Source organism: Trachypithecus francoisi, unplaced genomic scaffold, assembly GCF_009764315.1.
Source record: "Trachypithecus francoisi isolate TF-2019V2 unplaced genomic scaffold, Tfra_2.0 Lachesis_group0, whole genome shotgun sequence".
Lineage (NCBI taxonomy): Eukaryota > Metazoa > Chordata > Mammalia > Primates > Cercopithecidae > Trachypithecus > Trachypithecus francoisi.
In genome coordinates, this window is record NW_022681453.1 from 13,350,232 (window position 1) to 13,371,797 (window position 21,566).

At 37.4% G+C, this 21,566-nt stretch overlaps 1 protein-coding gene across 6 annotated transcripts in view; it reads left to right on the forward strand.

Annotated features, from left to right (window-relative positions):
* The window catches only part of SACM1L (SAC1 like phosphatidylinositide phosphatase), a 64,795-nt gene that overhangs the window by 26,816 nt on the left and 16,413 nt on the right, over window positions 1–21,566 (forward strand). For all 6 annotated transcript variants that reach the window (XM_033204537.1, XM_033204569.1, XM_033204552.1 and 3 more), the window contains 9 exons: window positions 2,946–3,047; window positions 5,453–5,538; window positions 6,257–6,343; window positions 6,851–6,919; window positions 14,571–14,650; window positions 15,338–15,436; window positions 18,479–18,617; window positions 20,892–20,961; window positions 21,077–21,149. In XM_033204537.1, coding sequence (XP_033060428.1) covers window positions 2,946–3,047; window positions 5,453–5,538; window positions 6,257–6,343; window positions 6,851–6,919; window positions 14,571–14,650; window positions 15,338–15,436; window positions 18,479–18,617; window positions 20,892–20,961; window positions 21,077–21,149 — 805 coding nt within the window. The remainder of the gene's footprint in view (window positions 1–2,945; window positions 3,048–5,452; window positions 5,539–6,256; window positions 6,344–6,850; window positions 6,920–14,570; window positions 14,651–15,337; window positions 15,437–18,478; window positions 18,618–20,891; window positions 20,962–21,076; window positions 21,150–21,566) is intronic.

Genomic DNA, 21,566 nt, shown 5'->3' on the forward strand with positions numbered 1-21,566 from the left:
TAATGCTGATGGGATTCAGTTTTTATTTTACTCTTGTTCCTTTCATGCTTTCTGAATTCTCTAAAGTGTATATGCTTTTGTCTTACAATCAGAGGAACATGATTCTTAAAGGAGTCAGTCATATTCTCTGCTAGATTTTAAGAGCAGGCTTATCTGCCCTGCTTGTCTTTGTGCCCTGGCTCAAAATAGATAATTTGGGTGAGTAAGGGAGCAAATACTACCTTGGAGTCTTCTCTAGTGCTGTAGGCTTCAAAGGAAAGTGAATTGGGAGCTCAAGAGGAGCCCTTATCGAGTCTAATGATACTAGGTAATAGAGATGAGTCATTAGCAACTCAACTCATTGCTGATGTCATTAGGTAGCATTTTGAAAATCATTTGGTGTTCTTTTGTGAATTTGCCAGCACTTCTCCAGTGCCTACCCAATACATTCATACCAGGAGGTCTTTCCAGAATGTTCACAGTACCATGTTACAGCAATACCATGAACATCACAAGGGTTTGAAGTTTATAAATAGTGTAGTTTCATTTTTACAAAAAAGCAAGCTGTGTGTTTCTAAGTCATGGTTGCATGTGATGAAACTAAAAGGGTAGGAGAATGGTCTCCATAAAACAGAATAGTTACTTCTAGGTGAGAACACAATTGAATAGAATAGGGAAGGAGCAGATAAATAGATTCACGGTTTTGGTACTGTTTTGAAGTGGATGGTAGATTCACAAATATTTTATTATGCTGTTATGCTTTATAATGGATGCATCAAATTATATTAAGAAAAAGTATTACATATAGAAAATACCATAACCAAACCTCAACAAATGTGGAAGGAGAAAAAGTAAGGCCATTGAAACAATAAAACCTTTCTGTCATACCCCCTTGCTCCCCCAGCCACAGTGTGGCAAACATTAAAAAGCAGACAATAAATTAGCCAGACATGGTGGCATGTGCCTGTAGTCCCAGCTACCTGGGAGGCCAAGGCGGAAGGATGGTTTGGGCCCAGGAGTTTGAGGCTGCAGTGAGCCTTGATGGTGCCACTGCACTCCAGCCTGGGTAGCACAGCAAGAGCCTCTCTCTCAAGTAAATAAATGCATAAATAATTTTTTTTTTAAAAAAGCAGACAATATCAAATGTTGGTAAAGGTGAGAAGCCAAAGTAGTTCTTGAAACAAGATGGAATTTCCTAATAAGATCAGATGAGGAATATACTCTGTAACCGAGCAGTGCTGCTCCTTAGAGCCACTTCTGCTTGTTCTCTACAGAGATGTTTATTGCAACACTGTTTATAATAGTAAAACTGGAAACACCTGGCATGTCCAGGGACAGTAGAATGGATAAGTAACTGTAATCTAGTCATGTAGTAGAATATTATACAGCCATAGCAGCAGCAAATGAACCTCCTGAATATAATGAGCAAATAAGGAGAACTGAAAGAATACATACAGGTTAATTCCTGTTATGTTAAAAAAAAAAAAGCCGGGCCGGGCGCGGTGGCTCAAGCCTGTAATCCCAGCACTTTGGGAGGCCGAGACGGGCGGATCACGAGGTCAGGAGATCGAGACCATCCTGGCTAACACGGTGAAACCCCGTCTCTACTAAAAAATACAAAAAACTAGCCGGGCGAGGTGGCAGGCGCCTGTAGTCCCAGCTACTCGGGAGGCTGAGGCAGGAGAATGGCGTAAACCCGGGAGGCGGAGCTTGCAGTGAGCTGAGATCTGGCCACTGCACTCCAGTCCGGGCAACAGAGCGAGACTCCGCCTCAAAAAATAAAAAAGCCAAAAGCTGTGCAGACTAAACAGGAAGTTGTTTAGTGGCAAGACTAGAAAGACAAGGGAATGATGAACTGAGTGGATAGTAGTTACTTAGAGAGCAGTAAGGGAGCCACACAGAAAGGTGCTTCAAAGATGCTAGTGGGTACAAAGGGGTGTGTGTATGTGTAATTTTTAAAATTATGATCAAATATATTTAATAAACAGTTTGCCTTTTTGATCATTTTTAGATGTGTAATTCAGTGAGTGGCATTAATTTCATTCACAGTGTTGTGCAACCAGCATCCTGTTTCCATCACTCCAGTAAGAAATTCTTACCCATTTAATATCAACTCCCCATACTAAATGGGTATTTAACTATTGTAAATAGTTGCATACATTATATTTTACTGTTTATTATATTTCATAATAAAAACATTTAATGTAAGAGGTATGCCACTTCCAAAGGCCTTTCCAACCCTTTACTCTGGGAACGAAGTGGAGAGATCAGCCTTTAGAATTTCTAGGTATATGACTGTTTATATTACTGAATGGTGTAGGAAGTGTCCTATAGCATATACTATTATTAGTAGTTAAGGGAAATAACTTTATATAAAGAAGGGGGAGATACAGTCTTTCATATTGAGGTTCACCTTTTCTATTTTGAGGATAAGGTAGAGTCAGAATTTCCATTTCTAGGTAACTTTTGTTTAATTCACTTTAATCTGTGAATCTTCATATGCTTACCGGCTGTTATGGCTAATTTATAATTATGTGTCATGCATTTCATTTTTTTTTTTTCCTTAACTACAGTAGCCTAGACTTCCCTCCCCCGCTTTTTCGTTTCTTATTTGAAAGTTAATCTATTTTAAATTTATGTTTTCCATTCAGAGTAGATTTTTCAGTGATGTGGTTTATACTTAATTCTTTAGAAAGTAATTGAGGATATCAGGAAAAGGGAAGCGTATCATTTAAATAAAAACACCATAGTGAACTTCTTAAACATATTGCATTCATGTCATAGGGTTATTAACTTGACAGAGCTTCACAGTTGATTATAGTACTAAGGGCTTGTGAATATTCAGGAAGATTTGCATACTGTCATTTTTTCTCTTAAAGACCATTATTAGGGTAGATGCATTCAAACAATCTAGAAACAATGCTTATGATTTCTATTATATGTTGTATTTTTCTTAATGTAGTAAGTTATTACCATGCATTCGTGTTCTATTAATGGAAAATACTTTGATTGGATTCTCATCTCGAGGAGGAGCTGTTTCAGAGCTGGTGTGCGCTATTATGTAAGAGGTGAGATTAATTTTGTCAGCATGGATCTTACCTGTAATTAATATTTTGTCTTACAGTAACATGAATGTAACCTTTTGTATTTTATTTGTTTTCATTATCATTTGATAGCCTTGCTAAGTATTTATCTCCTACTTCATTATAATAATTAGGTAGGTCTTCTGTGTTTCAGCTACTGTAATTACATTGCAAATGTTAATGTTATACTTGTAGGCTGCTGCTTACTGCTTGAAGAGGAACTGATCATGTTGTTTGCTGGATATCTGAAAGCACAGCTGAACTCAGTGTAGTTTTCAGTAACCTAACCTAGAAAGTATTTTCTTGTATTGCTTTTAGGTTTTTTTGCATGCATGAAGCTAGTCATTTGCTTTATGCCTTCAACTTTGTGAACATTTACATTTTGAGCATTTATTTTCCAGACTTTGTACTAGCAACATGCTTATTTCGCTGAACTAAACTTTAAAAATCTGTATTAAAGCTTACTGTCATTATGAAAAGGAGTTTCTCCAATCTTTCTATTTTTTTTAACCAGAATATATCAGCATATTTTATGGCTGTAAGCCATTAAATAAATTGTAGCTTGGGGCCAGAAAGTTGTAGAGATTATTTGCTTAATATCTCTCGTAGCAGAGGAAGAATAACATTGAGTGTGTGACCTGGCCAAGATCACAAACCAAATTAGAGTTAGCAACTCTCTTGTAACTAGATTTTCTTGGATGGAAACATAGTTTTTGATTAAATTTTTTGAACAGGTAGTGCATTTACATATTTCAAATATCAAAAAGTATTTTTTTAATGCGATAAAAAATATCTCCCATTTCTGACCTCATCTGCTCGGTTCTTACCCCCTTACCAGCTAATCAGATGTTAGTTTCTTGTTTATCCTTCCGGATAATTTTTTTGCTAATACAGGTATGTGCCCTTCTCTTCCTCCTTTTTTTAGACAGTGATAATATTCTATGCATATTTTTCTGTACCTTGGTTCCTTTTTTTCTTAATATGTCTTGCAAATCTTTTCATAAAGATCTTTCTTTCATACACAGAAACATACATACTATCTCTCACTCTGACTCTCACTTTTAAAAATAACTGGATGTTGTTCCTTAGTGGGAATTATGAAAGGAAGCAAGGATAGCCTGTGCCTCTGACAAGTAATCTCATAAAGTATTGAGGAGTCATGTCATTGCTGATTTGGCTCAATAATTTTGGCCCCTTCTGGTGATATGGTAACAAAAACAGTGATACTTCGCATATACCTCCAAATGTTATATGTGAGAAATATGTGAGATAGAAAGGATGTTAGGAAATATTTGGCACAGTTAAAAATCCACTGATTTCTTTCTGATAATTTGGTAATTTGAGTCACGGACTAGCTTGAAAGTTGCATTTGCTTAGCAAGCTTTTCCTTGTAAAAATAGATTATGTAAACAAATTTTTAAAGGAATGCTTCAAATAGTTGAAAGAACTAAACAGCATCAAGAATCCACTTTGCTTTTTGAACTAGGTTTTGTGAGCATATTTATGGAATTACAGAGGATCACATACAGTTTTTGTGTTTTCATTTTCATAATTAAAATCAGTATAAGCATCTGCTGGAGACCATTTGCACTGTTATAACAAAATATTTTAAAATGGCCTATATTCACCAGGTGTGGTGGCTCACGCCTGTAATTCCAGCACTTAGGGAGGGTGAGGTGGGCGGATCACCTGACGTTGGGAGTTCGAGACCAGCCTGACCAACATGTAGAAACCCCATCTCTACTAAAAATACAAAAATTAGTGGGGCGTGCTGGCGCATGCCTGTAATCCCAGCCACTTGAGAGGCTAAGGCAGAAGAATTGCTTGAACCCGGGAGGCAGAGGTTGTGGTGAGCTGAGATCGCGCCATTGCACTCCAGCCTGGGCAACAAGAGTGAAATTCCGTCTCAAAAAATAAATAAATAAAAATAAAATGGCCTGTATTTACGTTGAGTATTGTGTTGTTACTAAGTATAATTACCTAAATTGATAGTGTTACCTTTCAAACTAGTATTTTTCAAATTAGGATCTATGGACATTTTCTCAGGGATCCTTGAGAATTTTTTTTTTTCTGTAAAAGATGTCTGAAGTTTGAGAAACACTATTTTAGAGGAATTTTGCGTGTAGGAACAATCAGTGTATTTAAGAGCAACCAACTTCATCTGTTTATTAATAGGTTTTTATACTCCTCTTTAAGCCTGTTTAAAGTGAGCGAGCTTCTGTTAGTTTTCTGATCATGTATAATGAGTTTGTTTGAATTGTATTTTCATAATGACTTTTCCACTAATTTGAACTGACTTAGTTCTCTCCAAGTTAACCTGAATTAGTGGGTTTCTGAAGTGTTTCTTTACGTAATCAGTATAGTTAATTCTTAATTTTTTTTCTACTTAGGAATTGATTCTGAAGGCCATGCAGCTAACTTTGTAGAAACAGAACAAATTGTGCACTACAATGGGAGCAAAGCTTCATTTGTACAGGCAAGTTGTTAGTCTGTTAGGCAGTCAGTGAGTTGGCCTTTTCTGCTTGGATTATAATTTTCTGTCATGTTGAAATTTCCCTCTTTTCCCTTCTCCTCCGTTCTTATGTAATATTTTTATCTACAGTGCAGAAAAAGTTCACCCCAAGAAAGGAAAGTCCATTAATCTGGCACTAACTTACTGACATTTCCTGCCCTTAAATTAAATCCCTGGAGGAGAGGGTAGGCTAGGAGGTGCAAGGAGAGTTATGGAAATGGAGCCATCTGTCTGTTGAACCATTTACATGTATTCAGGGCAGTGATGATAGGACAAGCTGATGGCTTATGATTGACTTTACCTGCCACTGTGAGATGTCTCTTCTGTTGCCTTATGGAGTTGTGGACCACTTGCTACTCCAGAGCGTTAGTGTCCAAATGTATTCATATGTTGATAAACATATCCATTTGAAAATGAATAAAGCAATTTTCTAATTTTTTCATAATGCCAAATTATATAACAGATGTAACCTGTTAATTTTTACTCATAGATAAATGTAGAATTTCGGGGAAATAAAGAATATGAACTTTAGGAGAGATACACATGGATTTTTAAAATAGTTGGTAGGTTGTATTACTTTTTTCCCTTGCATGTTCATTAATTTATATACCGCTGACAATAAGTAAGGTGAGAAAAACAAATATGTTTGTGTGTCTTTTCACATTTCTCTCTTTTCTTTTAGACTCGAGGGTCAATACCTGTTTTCTGGTCCCAAAGACCAAACCTCAAGTACAAACCACTGCCACAAATCAGCAAAGTAGCAAATCACGTGTGTATGCCTTTTTGTTGGCTAAAAATAGAAGCTTAATAGCATTATAATTTGCATGTAAAGAATGTGTTTACTCCCCTAAATCAGCATTCAACATCTTTGAGGCTCTTCTCGGTTCTAGCACATGGTAAACCCCTAAACCAAAAGTTGTGTAGGTGGCATGTTAGAAATATAGAAAAACAAACTATGATTGAATGGCGTGGCAAGTAAGGATTTAAGAGATCTCAGTAAGATTTGTAAATTTATGCTTTTTAGAGTACTTAATATGTTCCTCTGAGGTTGTACTCAGAATTAAAGTGGTAGTGTTGCAGCTCAGAGTAAAATAGCTTATGATTACTAGATGACATTTAGAATATCTAGAAGACATAGTTCACACCCTGACATCATTCTTTTGAATATAGAAATAAGACATTTAAGGAGGTCCTTTTAAAATATTATAAATATTTAAATTGTATTTATAAATTACATAATGTACTCCAGTAAAATATGTATCTCTTTTCCCTCTAGATGGATGGTTTCCAAAGGCATTTTGATTCCCAAGTAATTATTTATGGAAAACAAGTTATAATCAATCTGGTATGTTTCTTATGTTTCTTGGGTTGGGGGCGGAGGAAACCTTAACTTTTTCTTGACAGAAAATTTACTATTTTAACCATTTTTAAGTATACAGTTCAGTGGCATTAAGTAGTTCGTAATGTACAACCATCATCACTGTTCATTTCCACAACATTTCATCATACCAGACAGAAACTCTATCCATTAAATAATTAACTTCCTGTTACGTCCCTCCCCACGGCCCCTGGTAATTCTATTTTACTTTCTGTCTCTCTGAATGTGTCTATTCTGAGTACGTCTATGTAAGTGGAATAATACAATATTTGTCTTTTTTAATGTTTTTAAGGTTCATCCATCTTGTAGCATGTATAGAATTTCATTCTTTTTTTAAGACTGAAGAATATTCCATTGTGTGTGTGTGTGTGTGTGTGTGTGTGTGTGTATAAACATTGGTGGTGTACAAGGATCTGTTTGATCGAGTCCCTGTTTTCAGTTCTTTTAGGCTTTTACCTAGAAGTAGAATTGCTGGATCATATGGTGATTCTATGTTTGACTCTTTGAGGAACCACCGTACTGTTTGCCATAGCGGCTGCACCATTTTGTATTCCCACCAGCAATACACCAGTTCCAGTTTCTTCATATCCTTGCTGACAATTGTTGTTTTCTGTTTTGTGTGTGTGTGTGTGTGTGTGTGTATGAGTTTTTAATTATAGCCATCCTGATGGGTGTGGAGTGGTGTCTCGCGGTGTTGAGTTGATTTACGTTTCTCTAATGATTTGTGTGATTTTGAGCATCTTTTCATGTGCTGATTGGCCATTTGTCTTTCTTCTTTGGAGAAATGTCTACGTAAATCCTTTGGCTCTTTTTTAATCAGGTCGTTTTTGTTTCAGTTGTAGTCATTCTTAATGAAGTCTGGATATTTATCTCTTAGCAGACAGGTGCTTTACAAATATTTTCTCCCGCTTTTTAGGTTGATTTTTTACTGTCTTGACAATGTCCTTGGGATACAAATTGTTTAAGTCCAGCTTATCTAGTTTTTCTTTTGTTGCCTCTGCTCTTGGTGTCAAATTCAAGAAATTGTCACCAAATCCAGTAACATAAAGTTACCCCTGTATTTTCTTCTTAAGAGTCTTTATAGTTTTAGATCTTACAGGCCTTTGGTCTGTTTTGAGTTAATTTTTGTTTTGTCTATGTGTGTCTGTGTATTACTTCTTATCACTGCACATGAGTTAATTTTTATATATAGTGTAGGGGTAAGGGTCCAACTTCATTCTTTTGCATATGGATATCCAGTTTTCCCAGCACCATTTGTAAAAGACTGTTCTTTTCTTTTGAATAGTCTGTCACCCTAATAAAAAAATCAGTTGAACACATATGTAAGGTCTTATTTTGAGGCTCTGTTCTAGTCCATTGGTCTCTGTGTCTGTCCTTAGGACGGGATAACACTATTTTGGTTACTACAGCTTTGTGTAATAAGTTTTAAAATCAGGAAATGTGATAATTCCAACTTCCTTCTCCTTTTTCAAGATAATTTTGGCTACTTGAGATCCCTTGAGATTGCTTATGAATTTTAGGCTTGGTTTTTCTATTTCTGCAAACAATGGCATTGAGATTTTAGTAGCAATTACATTGAATTGACAGATTGATCACTTTGAATAGTACTGTTTTCTTAGTAATATTGTTTGTCAGTCCAGCAATGCAGATGTCTTGTCATTTATTTATGTTTTAAAAAATTTCTTTCAGCAATATTTTGCAGTTTTCAGTGTACATGCATTTCATGTCCTTGTTTAAATTTATTTTTGAGTATTTATGCCTGAATGGTGCTTTTGTTTGTTTGTTTGTTTTGCTATTGTAAATGAAATTGTTTTTGTAGTTTCCTTTTTGGATATTTCATTGTTAGTATATAGAAATGCAACGGATTATTGTGTCTTGATTTTTGTATGCTGCAACTTTGTTGAATTTATAATCTCCAATAGCTATTTTGCAGAATTTTTAGGGTTTTCTGTATATAAAATCCTGTCACCTGTGAACAGAGATAATTTTATGCTTCCTTTCCAATTTGGATGCCTTTTATTTATTTTTTTTCTTGCCTAATTGCTGTCACTAGAACTACGAATACTATGTTGAACAGAAATTGTGAAAGCAAGTATCCTTGCCTTATTCCTTTTCTTAGGAGAAAAGCTTTTGGTCTTTCATCGTTAAATATGATATTAGCTGTGGGTTTTTCACATAATGGCCTTTATGTTGAAGCACTTTTCTTCTTTTTCTAAGTTATCCAGTTGAATGTTTTTATCAAGAAGGGGTGTTGAATTTTGTCAGATACTTTTCTGTATCAATCGAGATGCTTGTTTGTTTTTTCCCTTCATTCTATGAATGTGGTGTGTTATACTGATTGATTTTCGTATATTGAACCAGCCTTACATTGTGGGAATAAATCCCTTTGGTCATGGTATATACTTTTTAAATATGCTGCAGAATTTAGTGTGCTAGTGTTTGGTTGGGGGATTTTTAAATTAATATTCATAAAGGATATTGGCCTGTAGTTTTCTTTTCTTGTAATATCTTTGTCTAGTTTTGATATCAGGATAATCTTATCTTTACAGAATAAGTTAGAAAGTGTTCTCTCTTCTTCATCTTTTTGTTAGAGTTTGAGGAAGACTGGTGTTAATTCTTTTTTTTTTTTTTTTTTTTTTGGAGACGGAGTCTGGCTCTGTCTCCCAGGCTGGAGTGCAGTGGCCCGATCTCAGCTCACTGCAAGCTCCGCCTCCCGGGTTTACGCCATTCTCCTGCCTCAGCCTCCCGAGTAGCTGGGACTACAGGCGCCCGCCACCTCGCCCGGCTAGTTTTTTGTATCTTTTAGTAGAGACGGGGTTTCACCGTGTTAGCCAGGATGGTCTCCATCTCCTGACCTCGTGATCCATCCGTCTCGGCCTCCCAAAATGCTGGGATTACAGGCTTGAGCCACCGTGCCCGGCCAATTCTTTAAATTTTAGTAGAATTCACTGGTGAGTTCACTAGTAAAGCCATCTAGTCCAGGTTTTTCTTTGTTAGGAGACTTTTTTTTTTCTGTTTGTTTTCATTACTGATTCGATCTCCTTACTATGTATTGGTCTATTTAGGTTTTCTATTTTTTTCATGATTCAGTTTTGGCAGATTATGTGTCTAGGAATTTGCCAATCTGGGTTTTCCTACTTGTTGGCATACAGTTGTTCATAGTATTCTCTTAAATCCTTTTTATTTCTCAGAAATTGGTAGTAATGTTCACTGTCACTCCTGATTTTAGTAATTTGAGTCTTTTGTTTCGTTTTGGTCATTCTAGCTAAGAGTTTGTGAATTTTATTGATCTTTTCAAAGTTCAACTTTTAGTTTTATTGACTTTATTGTTTTTATATTTTCTATTTTATTTATCTCTAATTTTTATTATTTCCTCTGGTAGCTTTGGGTTTAGTTTGCTATTCTTTTTCTTGTTCCTTAAAGTGTAAAATTAGGTTATTGCTTTGAGGTTTTCTTTTTTAATGTATGTATTTACAGCGAGAAATTTTCCTCAGCACTGCTTTTGCTTTATTTCATACATTTGGTGTATTGTATTTTTGTTTTCATTTTCTCAGGTATTTTCTAATTTCTCTTTCTGGGATTTTGTCTTTGAACCAGTGGTTCAGTATGTTGTTGGTTTTTCACATTTGTGAAATTTCTAGTTTTCCTTCTATTCTTGATTTTTAGCTTTCTGTTGTGATCAGAATATATACTTAATGTGATTTGAATTTTTAAAAATGTGTTAAAACTTGTTTTGTGGCCTAGAGTATAGTTTGTCTTAGAGAATATTTCATGTGTACTTGTAAAAAATGTGTATTCTGCTGTTATTGGGTAGAGTAATATGTATGTGTCTGTTGGGTCTGATTGGCTTATGATGGTGTTTAAATTCTCTATTTTATTCTGTATTTGCTTATTCGTCTCTGTCACATTGTTCTATTGTTGAAAGTAGGGTATTGAAGTTTCCTTTTTTTTTTGGAGACAGTCTCTGTCTGTTGCCCAGGCTAGAGTACAGTGGCGCGATCTCGGCTCACGGCAAGTTCCACCTCCCGGGTTCATGCCATTCTCCTGCCTCAGCCTCCTGAGTAACTGGGACTACAGGCACCCACCACCACGCCCAGCTAATTTTTTGTATTTTCAGTAGACACAGGGCTTCACTATTTAGCCAGGATGGTCTCAATCTCCTGACCTCGTGACCTACCCGCCTCGGCCTCCCAGAGTGCTGGGATTACAGGCGTGAGCCACCACACCCAGCCCTACTATTGTTATATAATTTTGTGTTTCTCCCTTCAGTTCTGTCAGTGTGCTTAGTTATATCTTCAGGCTGTCATGGTTTGTTGCATATGTGTTTATAATTGTTCTATCTTCTTGGAAAATTGACCATTTAATCAGTAAACAATGTTCTTTTTTTGTCTTTTGTAACAGTATTTCACTTAGAGTGTATCTTGTCTGATACTAGTGTAGTTATTCCAGCTCTTTTTTGATTACTATTTGCATAAAATATGTTTTTTCATCCTTTCTCTTTCAACCTGTATATATCTTTAGTTCTAAAATAAATCTCTTAGAGACAACATGTAGTTAGATCATATTTTTTTCCATTTTGCTGGTCTACTTATTTTTATTGGAGAGTTAATCCATTTATATTTAAAATAATTACTGATAAGGATTTACTTCTGCTCTTTTGTTGTTTTCTGTGTGTCTTTTAGCTTTTCGTTCCTCATTTCCTCCATTACTGTCTCGTACTGTGCTTAGTTGATTTTTTTTGGTAGTGATATATTTTGATTACTTTCTCATTTTCATTTGTGTATATTCTATAGCTGTTTTCTTTGTGGTTACCATGAGGATTACATATAATATCCTAATGTTATAAGTATCTAATTTGAATTGATACCAGAAGCATACAAAAGCTGTACTCCTGTAAAGCCTTCTTGCTTCCTTTTTATGTTAACATTTCAAATTGCATCTTTATATATTGTGTTTCAGCAACATAATTATTTTTATGCAACTGACTCTTATTTGTGTATGTATGTATTTATTTTTTAGAGAAAAGGTCTTGCTCTGTTGCCTAGGCTTGCATGCAGTGGCACGATCATAGCTCTGTGTAATCTTGAACTCCTGGGCTGAAGGAATCCTCACACTTCAGCTTCCTCAGCAGCTAGGACTACAGGCGCATACCACCATGCTTGGCTAATTTTTTTGTGTTTTTATAGAGATGGGGGTCTCACTATATTGCCCAGGCTGGTCTTGAACTTCTGACCTCAAGCCATCCTCTTGCCTCAGCCTACCAAAGCGCTAGGATTACAGATGTGAGCCACCATTCTGGACTGCATTTGACTTTTAAATCCTGTAGAAATAAGAAGTGAAGTTACAGACCAGGATTTCAATAATACTGGCTTTTATATTTGCCCTTGTCTTTACCTTTTTGGATTTTTTTTTTTTTTTTTTTTTTTTTGAGATGGAGTCCCATTCTGTCACCCAGGCACAATCTTGGCCCACTGCAACCTCTGCCTCATGGGTTCAAGCGATTCTCTTGCCTCAGCCTCCCGAGTAGCTGGGATTACAGGTGTGTGCCACCACATCCAGCTAATTTTTTTTATTTTTGATAGAGACGAGGTTTCACCATGTTGGCCAGGCTGGTCTCAAACTCCTGACCTCAAGTGATTTGCCCGCCTCAGCCTCCAAAGTGCTGAGATTATAGGCATGAGCTACTACATCCAGCCTGTTGGAAATTTTTATATCTCTCTGTGGCTGCAAGTTACTGTGTAGCATACTTTCATTTCAACCTGAAGGACTCCCTTTAGCATTTCTTATAGATTGGGTTTAATGATAATAAACTACCTCAGGTTTTGTTTATCTATGAATGTCTTAATTTTTCCTTCATTTTTAAAGGATGTTTTGCCAGATACAGAATTCTTGGTTGACAGTTTTTTCTTCTTCCAGCATTTAAAATATATGATCCCACTATCTTCCAGCCTCTAAGATTTCTGATGAGAAATTGGCGGATAATCCCGTTGAGAATCTCTCGTGTGTGATGAGTCTCTTCTCTCTTGCTGCTTTTCAGGATTCTGTTTTTGTCTTTCAACTATGTGATTATAATGTTTTTGGTGTGGGTCTCCTTAGAGTTCAGAGCTTTGGTTTGTAGATTCATATGTTTCACCACATTTGGGAAGGTTTTGGCTATTTTTTTTTCTTTAAATCTCTCTCCTCCTTTCTCTCTCTCTTCCTGGAATTCCCATAGTGCTAAATATTTTATTTCACTTTTTGTGCTCTTTTGCTGCAGAATTATTTTTTGGCTTCTTATAATAATTTTTGTATCTTTGTTGATATCCTCATTTTGTTTGTGTATTGTTTTCCTGATTTATTTTAGTTCTTTGTCTGTGTTTCCCCTTAGCTCTTTGTTTTTAAGACAGTTGCTTTAAAGTATTTGTCTAATAAGTCTAGTCTAATAAGTCTAGTCTTTGTCTAATAAGCCAAGTCCTGTCTTGGCTTCCACAGGAACAATTTCTGTCAATTTCTTATGTTCCATTGAGTGAGCCATTGTTTTGTGCTTATTTGTGTACCTGTGATTTTTTTTTTAATTGTATGTTTGATTATTATGATATCATAACTCTGGAAGTCAGAGTCTCCTTTTCCCCTAGGGTTTGCTGGGGGCTTTTTGTTTTATTTGATTGTCAAAGACTCTACTAATCCTTTTTTTTTTTTTTTTTTTGAGACTTTTAGGAACTATTTTTGCCAAAACTGTTTCTTATTATGTATGTTCACTGAGGTCTGTTCCTTTTGCTTATATTCAGCTGTTTTGACAAGTTTCATTGAATTCCAAGAACTGAAATAGACAGACAAAAAAGGAAAGCAAAAATGAGAGAACAACCCTGTCCCCCATTCTTTGCAGACTTGTTGTATGCTGGGACAGTCCTTTACTGATTAGCCAGGCTTGCTGTGAGCCTAGGGATCAGTCTGTGGTGAAGGTTTAAGGTCTTCTCAGGACTCTTCTGACCATGCATCTTGCCTGGTTATGTGGGTGGCCTTCAAAACTCCTTCATGTACATGGCTGCTTTTGAAAGTCCTAATTTCCCAAAGAATATCACCCAGCTTCTTCTCCAGTCTTTAAATGGTCTATTGTATGTTTCTATCCAGGATATTTTGCCTCAGGCATCCATTGATTTATATTCCTCTTGTAGCTTTTACAAACAGTGGTCACCATTTTTACTGCCGGTGTTCAGAGATATGTGGGACAGAGACGAGTTAGTCCTTCATGTTAGAACAGATGTCCACAATTATTTGCAGATAAGGACTGGTCTGCCTCCCCTAGTTTGATGAGGGGAACTAAGAACCAGGTTATTTCCATATAAGACTAAGATTGTCACCACTCTGGGGAGGGGCTGGGTCAAGGACAAGTTAAATGCCACAAAACTTTCCCACCATTTTGAAAGTGACTTTTTCTTTATTGGGTGCTTGGGTGGGTTACTATAAAACCTTTGATCTTTTTTTAGAGCTCCTACAAAGTTGGCTCAGACAGCTTCTGGGATTTTTTTATGTTTCTGTGGGAGAATGAGAGCTTAGAGCTTCCTAGTTTGTCCTTTTTCTGATGTCACTGTCTCCTTTGAAATTAACTGAAAACTATGGTGTTTGAAATTTTTTACAGATTAACCAGAAGGGCTCAGAGAAGCCACTTGAGCAGACATTTGCAACAATGGTGTCTTCTTTGGGAAGTGGAATGATGAGGTACCTCACTAGAAATCTGTTGCAGGTCTTTTCAGATCAGATGTGCACTTACATATGTACATGATTACATAGAGCTCACTAGACATGTATTTCAGCTTGCATTTTTTTCAATAGTAGATCGGAGCATGATACTTTGTTGGCTTGAAATTTCTGTAGCATAATTTATGTTACAGAATAACTTCTTTTCAGTCGAGTTTTGAGTTTAGTCTCTGATTCAAATTCCCTCATTGAGGCTTTGTGCCCCAGAGAGTTTCCATAGGTCATACTTTACCACTAGAATTGCCTTGAGGAATTTGGACTAGGCCTCTTTGCAGGGCATACCTGATTGCTGTACTTGAGCTTACTTCACTAAGCATTTGTTGTGTTTCTCTACTCCTTGCTGAGGGCCCCCAGAAGAACATGTAAGGATAGACATATGCATGTATTTTGTATTTTCATGTATACATATATATATATCTGCTCATATCATATATATATATTTTCCTCTGATAGGTGTGAGCATGAGAAGGGGTATGTGTGTGCGTGTAGTGTATGTATAGTGATAAACCCAAAGTGAAGGAGGTTCTAGTGTTCCCAAGAAATATGTATGCACTGATATAAAGGGGAAAATCAGCTTATGAAGGTATTATTAATAGAAGGAAAATGAATGATCTCTGGTCGGTTTCTGAGTATCTTTTCTTTTGGTAGATACATTGCCTTTGACTTCCATAAGGAATGTAAAAATATGAGATGGGATCGACTAAGTATTTTATTGGATCAGGTAGCAGAAATGCAAGATGAATTAAGGTAAGCTATATTATTTCCTTAAGGAGGCAGAGAGAAGAGGTATATATATCAGTCATATTTTATTATGCATCATCCAGCAGACTTATAAATATAGTTCACTGGATTGTCATTGCTTATCTATACTGTTTTATTATTTTTAATTTCTTTACTGGAAAGATGAGACTTGGTGACTTCAAAATATTTTTAAATTCTTAAAAATGACCCAAAGCCAGGTATCTTCATATATTTGTAAATTATCTACCACACATTTACAAATTTTTATATAATTGAACTTGGTTTACTAATATCTTATATTGTTGTTTCCGCTAGACATTCTATCACAAGTATTTTGTTGTTAACCTGTACAGTGTCTGTAATGATAGTGTTTAATGGCTTTTCTGTATTGTTTTGTCATAACGTAGTTCTAAAGAAGTGCTTTTCTTCACCCTGAGCACCTGGTTTATTTCCTTTCCTCTTTCTATCATGAAAGATTGTAGTGCCATGACTCTTTACACGTATTTTACATCTGTTAAATTTTTTTATTTCTTTAAAAAATTCTTCAGAGTAGGATTAACGGATCGAAAGTCCGAATGTCTTTGCAGTACTATATTATCATATTGGTTCAGGTTTACCATACTTGGTGCGCGTCAGTCTTTACTGATTTTAAAGCCAGAAGAAGGAATCTGTAAACCATACTTTCATTTTCTTCTGCCTGTGTGTGATAGTTGTAAACCTGGCAACCCAAATACACTTTTTAATTTGTTACACAATAATATAGTAAAACCTCTTTGATAGATACTTGCTTAGTTTTCAAAAATGTCTTTTTATATACATTAGGTAATCAACTACAGTTATTTAAATCTGCTTTTTTTGTGAGGTTTTGTCACGAACACAGAAGGGAAATTGACCTACTGTTGTTGGGCCATTAGAGAAAACATTGGCTGGGCCCGGCATGTTGTTGGAGGAGGTAGTTGCTTGGGTTCACCCATTGGCGCTGCCGTGCAAGAGTGTAAGAAAGAAGGAGGGTTGACTCCAGAGTTTGTGTCCGTTGCCGTTCACCGGGGTCCGCAGGGAGAGCAGAGCTTTCACTGGTGACTTTCAGATGATCTCTTGAGACTTTTTTCTAGGGGTTTTTGGGGTAGTGGAAAGAATCTGGGCTTTGGGGTCCAACACACCTTGATTTGAATTTAAGTTTTTCTCTTGGTAATAATATGACCCAGGGCCACTTAGTTATCTTCAGACTTCGGTTTCTTCATTTGTAGAGATGATAACTTATTGTACAGTTTAAGCAATAATATTTATAACATATCTGGGATTTTATAAGTATTAATGGGGTACAAACACACATACACACCCTTGCACACATATGTGTGTACGCCAACTCTAAACGAACCTTACCAATTCTGCATGATCCATAGGTAGATTTTTCATCCTAACACATTCTTCCAGGCTCTTGTTCCTGAGGTCATGATTTGTATTTAGCCATTGATGAATCTGTTGCATTTTCTTCCTCCTCTTGGATTTTGGAAAATAATTTCAGTAGTTAATATTATCTAGTATTCATTGTATGCTGTGTTCCATACACTGTGCTAAGTACTTTATGTGCATTATGTGTTATCTCATTCAAACCTTAGAGAAGCCTAATGGTGGTGCTGCTGTTACCTCCATTTTGTGGATGAATAAGCTTACTGTTTAAAGTTCTACAATTAGTAAGTTGCATACGATGCTAAGGCTAGCAAAAAGATTGTTTGCTTCCTGAATCTATATTCTTAACCAGCACACTGTGTGTTGTCAGATTTTTGAATTCATAGAATTATCAAGGAGCTTGTTAAAGAAAACATGGGAACTGGTAACTGTGGTTGGTTGTAGTACAGAGATTTGGGTGTTTAAGGGGAAAAAGGGAAACTGATTTTTCAAATAATACCCAATTATACTTTATAAATCTTGTACTATTTGCATGTATCACCTATTTAAGAATTTTTTTTTTTTTGGCCGGGGGCTGTGGCTCTCGCCTGTAATCCCAGCACTTTGGGAACCCGCGGCAGATGGATCACCTGAGGTCAGGAGTTCAAGACCAGCCTGGCCAACATGGTGAAACCCCATCTGTACTAAAAATATAAAAATTAGCCAGGCATGGTGGTGGGTGCCTGTAATCACATCTACTCAGGAGGCCGAGGCAGGAGAATCACTTGAACCTGGAAGGCAGAGGTTGGAGTGAGCTGAGATCACGCCACTGTGTTCCAGTCTGGGCAACGGAGGGAGATTCCATCTCAAAAAAAAAAAAGAATTTTTGAAAGTGTTAAAAAAAATTTTTTTTTTTTTTAAATTTAGATACAGAATATCACTCTGTCACCCAGGCTGGAGTGCAGTGGTGTGATCATAGTTCACTGCAGCCTTTAACCCTTGGGCTCAAGTGATCCTCCCACTTTAGCCTTCTGACTGTATAAAGGTATGCACCACCATGCCTGGCTAAGTTTTTGTTCTTTTAGCGGCAGGGACTCGTTATGTTGGCCAGGCTGGTCTTGAACTCCTAAGCTCAAGTAATCCTTCCACTTCAGCCACCATGCCCAGCTAAAAGTATTTTTAATGCAAAATATTCAATCCTTGCCTCAGAGATTCTGATTCAGTTGATCTCAAGGCCAGGAATCTTTTTTCACAAGCAACCCAGAGGATTCTAAAGATAATATATGAATCATAAAACCCTGATATCCAGGGATATAGTTGGAATAATTATGTTAGAGGAAACCATCATCTGGCTTTGGGAAACATGATTAATTTGCACAACCACCTTTTTAATACTCTTAACTCTACCTTTTCACATCTTTGGGGTGAGATAATCTCTAATCTTCAGCCATTTTTTGGATGGGGGACTGTTTTGCCTCAGCCATTTAGACTTCTTTTTGGTCTAGGATAATCACATATGCCTGACCACACATTCCTATCTGACCTTTTAATTTACAGTTTTCAATAACGTCACTGAAATGAGACCCATGTTGTAAGAGTTAAGTCCTTAGTAAATCTGACCTACTTTGGTATGAGAGTGTTTATACAAATATGTTTTAGTTATTTTCTAGTGGACTCTGCTGGCCAGGTGGTGGCAAACCAGGAAGGCGTGTTCCGAAGCAATTGCATGGATTGTCTAGATAGAACCAATGTGATCCAGAGTTTGTTAGCTCGTCGTTCGCTTCAGGCCCAACTTCAGGTGCGAATGCTTTTTTTTTTTTTTTAATTGAAAAACAACACAGCAGAAAATTAAACATCTTCTTTAAAACCCAGTAACATAAAATATTCACATTGCCCCCACCCTAACTCAGCTCTTTTTATTTTTGTGTCTTGCCCATGGATGTCACATTTTCCATAACTATGGTCAGTCTATATATGCACAGTTTTCACTTCTGCCATTTTCCCTTAGCATTTATGTAATCAAAGTTTCTGATGGTTGTATTGTTGTGCTATAATTTACTAAGCCATTCAGATTGCTACATTTTTAGTTTATAAATAACACTGTAGAGAATGCGTCTGTATATGTTGTTATTAACTTGAATTATTTCCTTCATGTTAATTCCTAGAAGTAGAAGTACTGGGTTAAAGAGAATACGTATATTATTTTCCAAGAGAGTCATTCCAGTTTACACTGACACCAACAATGAATAAGTAAATCCATTTCATTGAACTCTTTCCAGCATTTGATATTTTAATTTTAATTTTTTTTGTTTTTCCTTGAGACAGGGTCTGGCTCTGTTGCCCAGGCTAGAGTGCAGTGGCACAATCTCGGCTTGCTGCAACCTCTGCCTCCTGGGCTCAAACTCAGCCTCCCACAAAGCTGGGACTACCAACTCAGCCTCCCACAAAGCTGGGACTACAGGCGTGTGTCACCACGCTTGGCTAATTTTTGTATTTTTTGTAGAGACAGAGTTTCACCATGTTGCCTAAGTTGGTCTCAAACCCCTGGGCTCAAGCCGTCTACCTGCCTCAGCTCCCAAAGTGCTGGGATTATAGGCTTGAGCCACTGTGTCTAGCCTCTTTTTTTTCTATTTCATTAGTACAAAAGTAGCACCTCAAGATTGTTTCTATTTATCTCTCTCTTATTACTAGCAAGGGATATTGACTCCAAAGTAAAAAGTTTCTGACACAGCTTTGCTTTATCACTAGACTATGCTGATGAGAAAAATAGTTTTTTTCTTCTGTGTATATTTGGAATGAAAAAGACGTGGAGCCCCAATTTCTAAATCACATTGGCATTTGTTTTGAGGAGCAGACAAAATGCATACCACATGGTTTCCTGTTCAGGGAATTAGTAAGCATTCAACTTTAGTTCTGACAATTGTATGATACCGAGAAAGAAATTATGGAGGTAAAATACCTCCTTCAGAATGAATGGTTCTTGAATCTTGAAGTCGCACCTGCCAGAGCAGTGCTGTCCCTGTTGGAATAGTCTGTAGTTTGTATTGTGCTATGTCCTTGTCTGTTGGAAGGTCTTCTGAGTGTAGTTTTTAGTAGAAACAATATTAGGAATGGTTTGGTTCCATGGCTGATTAACCAAAACTTACTTGACTAGGTTCTGCAATCCATATTTTACAATTTTACATGCTATATATAGTATTATGAAATTTAACCAACCTTCAGAGAGTGGGGGCAGGAGCCTCTCCAGCAGCTTTGCCTGCTAGTGTAGGGGCTGTCTATTTGTGCCTCTCCACGTCCGCCAGTGAAGGCAGAATTCTTACCCAGCTAAAGGTCACCAAGGTGGCTCCTGTGCTGTGTCTGAGGGTGGGAATAACTCCTTCTGAGGTGGAGATGAGGTGTCATCATCTGAGGTAAGCAATGAAGATGGTGGTTCTGAGAGGTGATGGTCTGAGACAAGGTAGGGACCCCTCATCTGTGGTTCGTGGTCTCCAAAGGGAGTCCATAGAAGGGATTCAGGGGGCCCAGCAACCCCGGGATATTCTTTGTGAAGATCTGTGTGTGCGTGTGTGTGTCTGTGTATTTTTGGGGTGGTAGATTAGGTGGCATTCATCAGATTCTCAAAGGTCCCTGGGACAGAGGGTAAGATTGGGGTGACTCAGGGGTGAAGAAGTTGAAGGATGATGCATATGAGGGGATCTCAAGATTGGGGGTGAGAGGGAGGGAGGAAGTAGCGGCCGGAATCCTACAGCCGCTTTCACTCTCCCTCCTGACACTCTCAATCCTACAGCCGCTCTCACTCTCCCTCCTGACACTCTCTCTGAATATGGTCCTGCTGCTGTCCCTCAAGGGAGTGCGGGGGCTGCAAGGCAAAGGTGTCCTCAGGAGAGGCTTTGCAGTCTGCCCTGGGCAGGAGAGGCTGCTGCAAGCTGGGGCTCCCTGTAGACAACAGACACTTCTGGCCTGCATCCAGCAACCAGGAACCATGAGATACAATTTGGGGACTGCTTTTTCTTCCTAAATCATGTCTGCTAAAATCGATTACACATAAATCTGGGTGTGGTTTTTATTCCAGAGACTAGGAGTTTTGCATGTGGGACAAAAGCTTGAAGAACAAGATGAATTTGAGAAGATTTACAAAAATGGTAGGTCATTTCTTTAATATAGACAAAGTTGCTCAAATTTTGAAATAAATTAATATTCTGGATTTAGAACTTTGTCATTTTAATCATTATCAGCTGTTTTCACTTTTTTCTGCAGCCTGGGCTGACAACGCAAATGCCTGTGCCAAGCAATATGCGGGAACTGGTGCCTTGAAGACTGACTTTACCAGGCAAGCCGTGCTTTTAAAATAGCATTCCACATCAGTAGTTCACAGTCCTGGTGCTTTTAAAAATCACCTGGGCAGCTCTCAGACAACAGCAGCAAATCTCCAGCATCCAGGCTTCACTTGAGACCTGTGGAGTCAGGATTTCTGGGAGATGAAGCCCAGGTTCTGGTGTGTTCTTAGCCACCCTGGGAGATTCTGATGCTTGGGGAGGGGTGAGAGCCACCGCTCCACAGTGCTTCTCAGACCTTACTGTGTACCTGAAGCACCAGTCTTGAGAGGTGCCTCTAAAAAGCACCCAGGTGATGCTGATGGTGCTTTCAAAGACCACACTGAGTAATGAGGAATTAGAACATTTTGACTGTATTATGCATGCGGTGGCTCTTTTTCTGCTGTGTGGATTCCCTGGGAGCAGAATAAGAT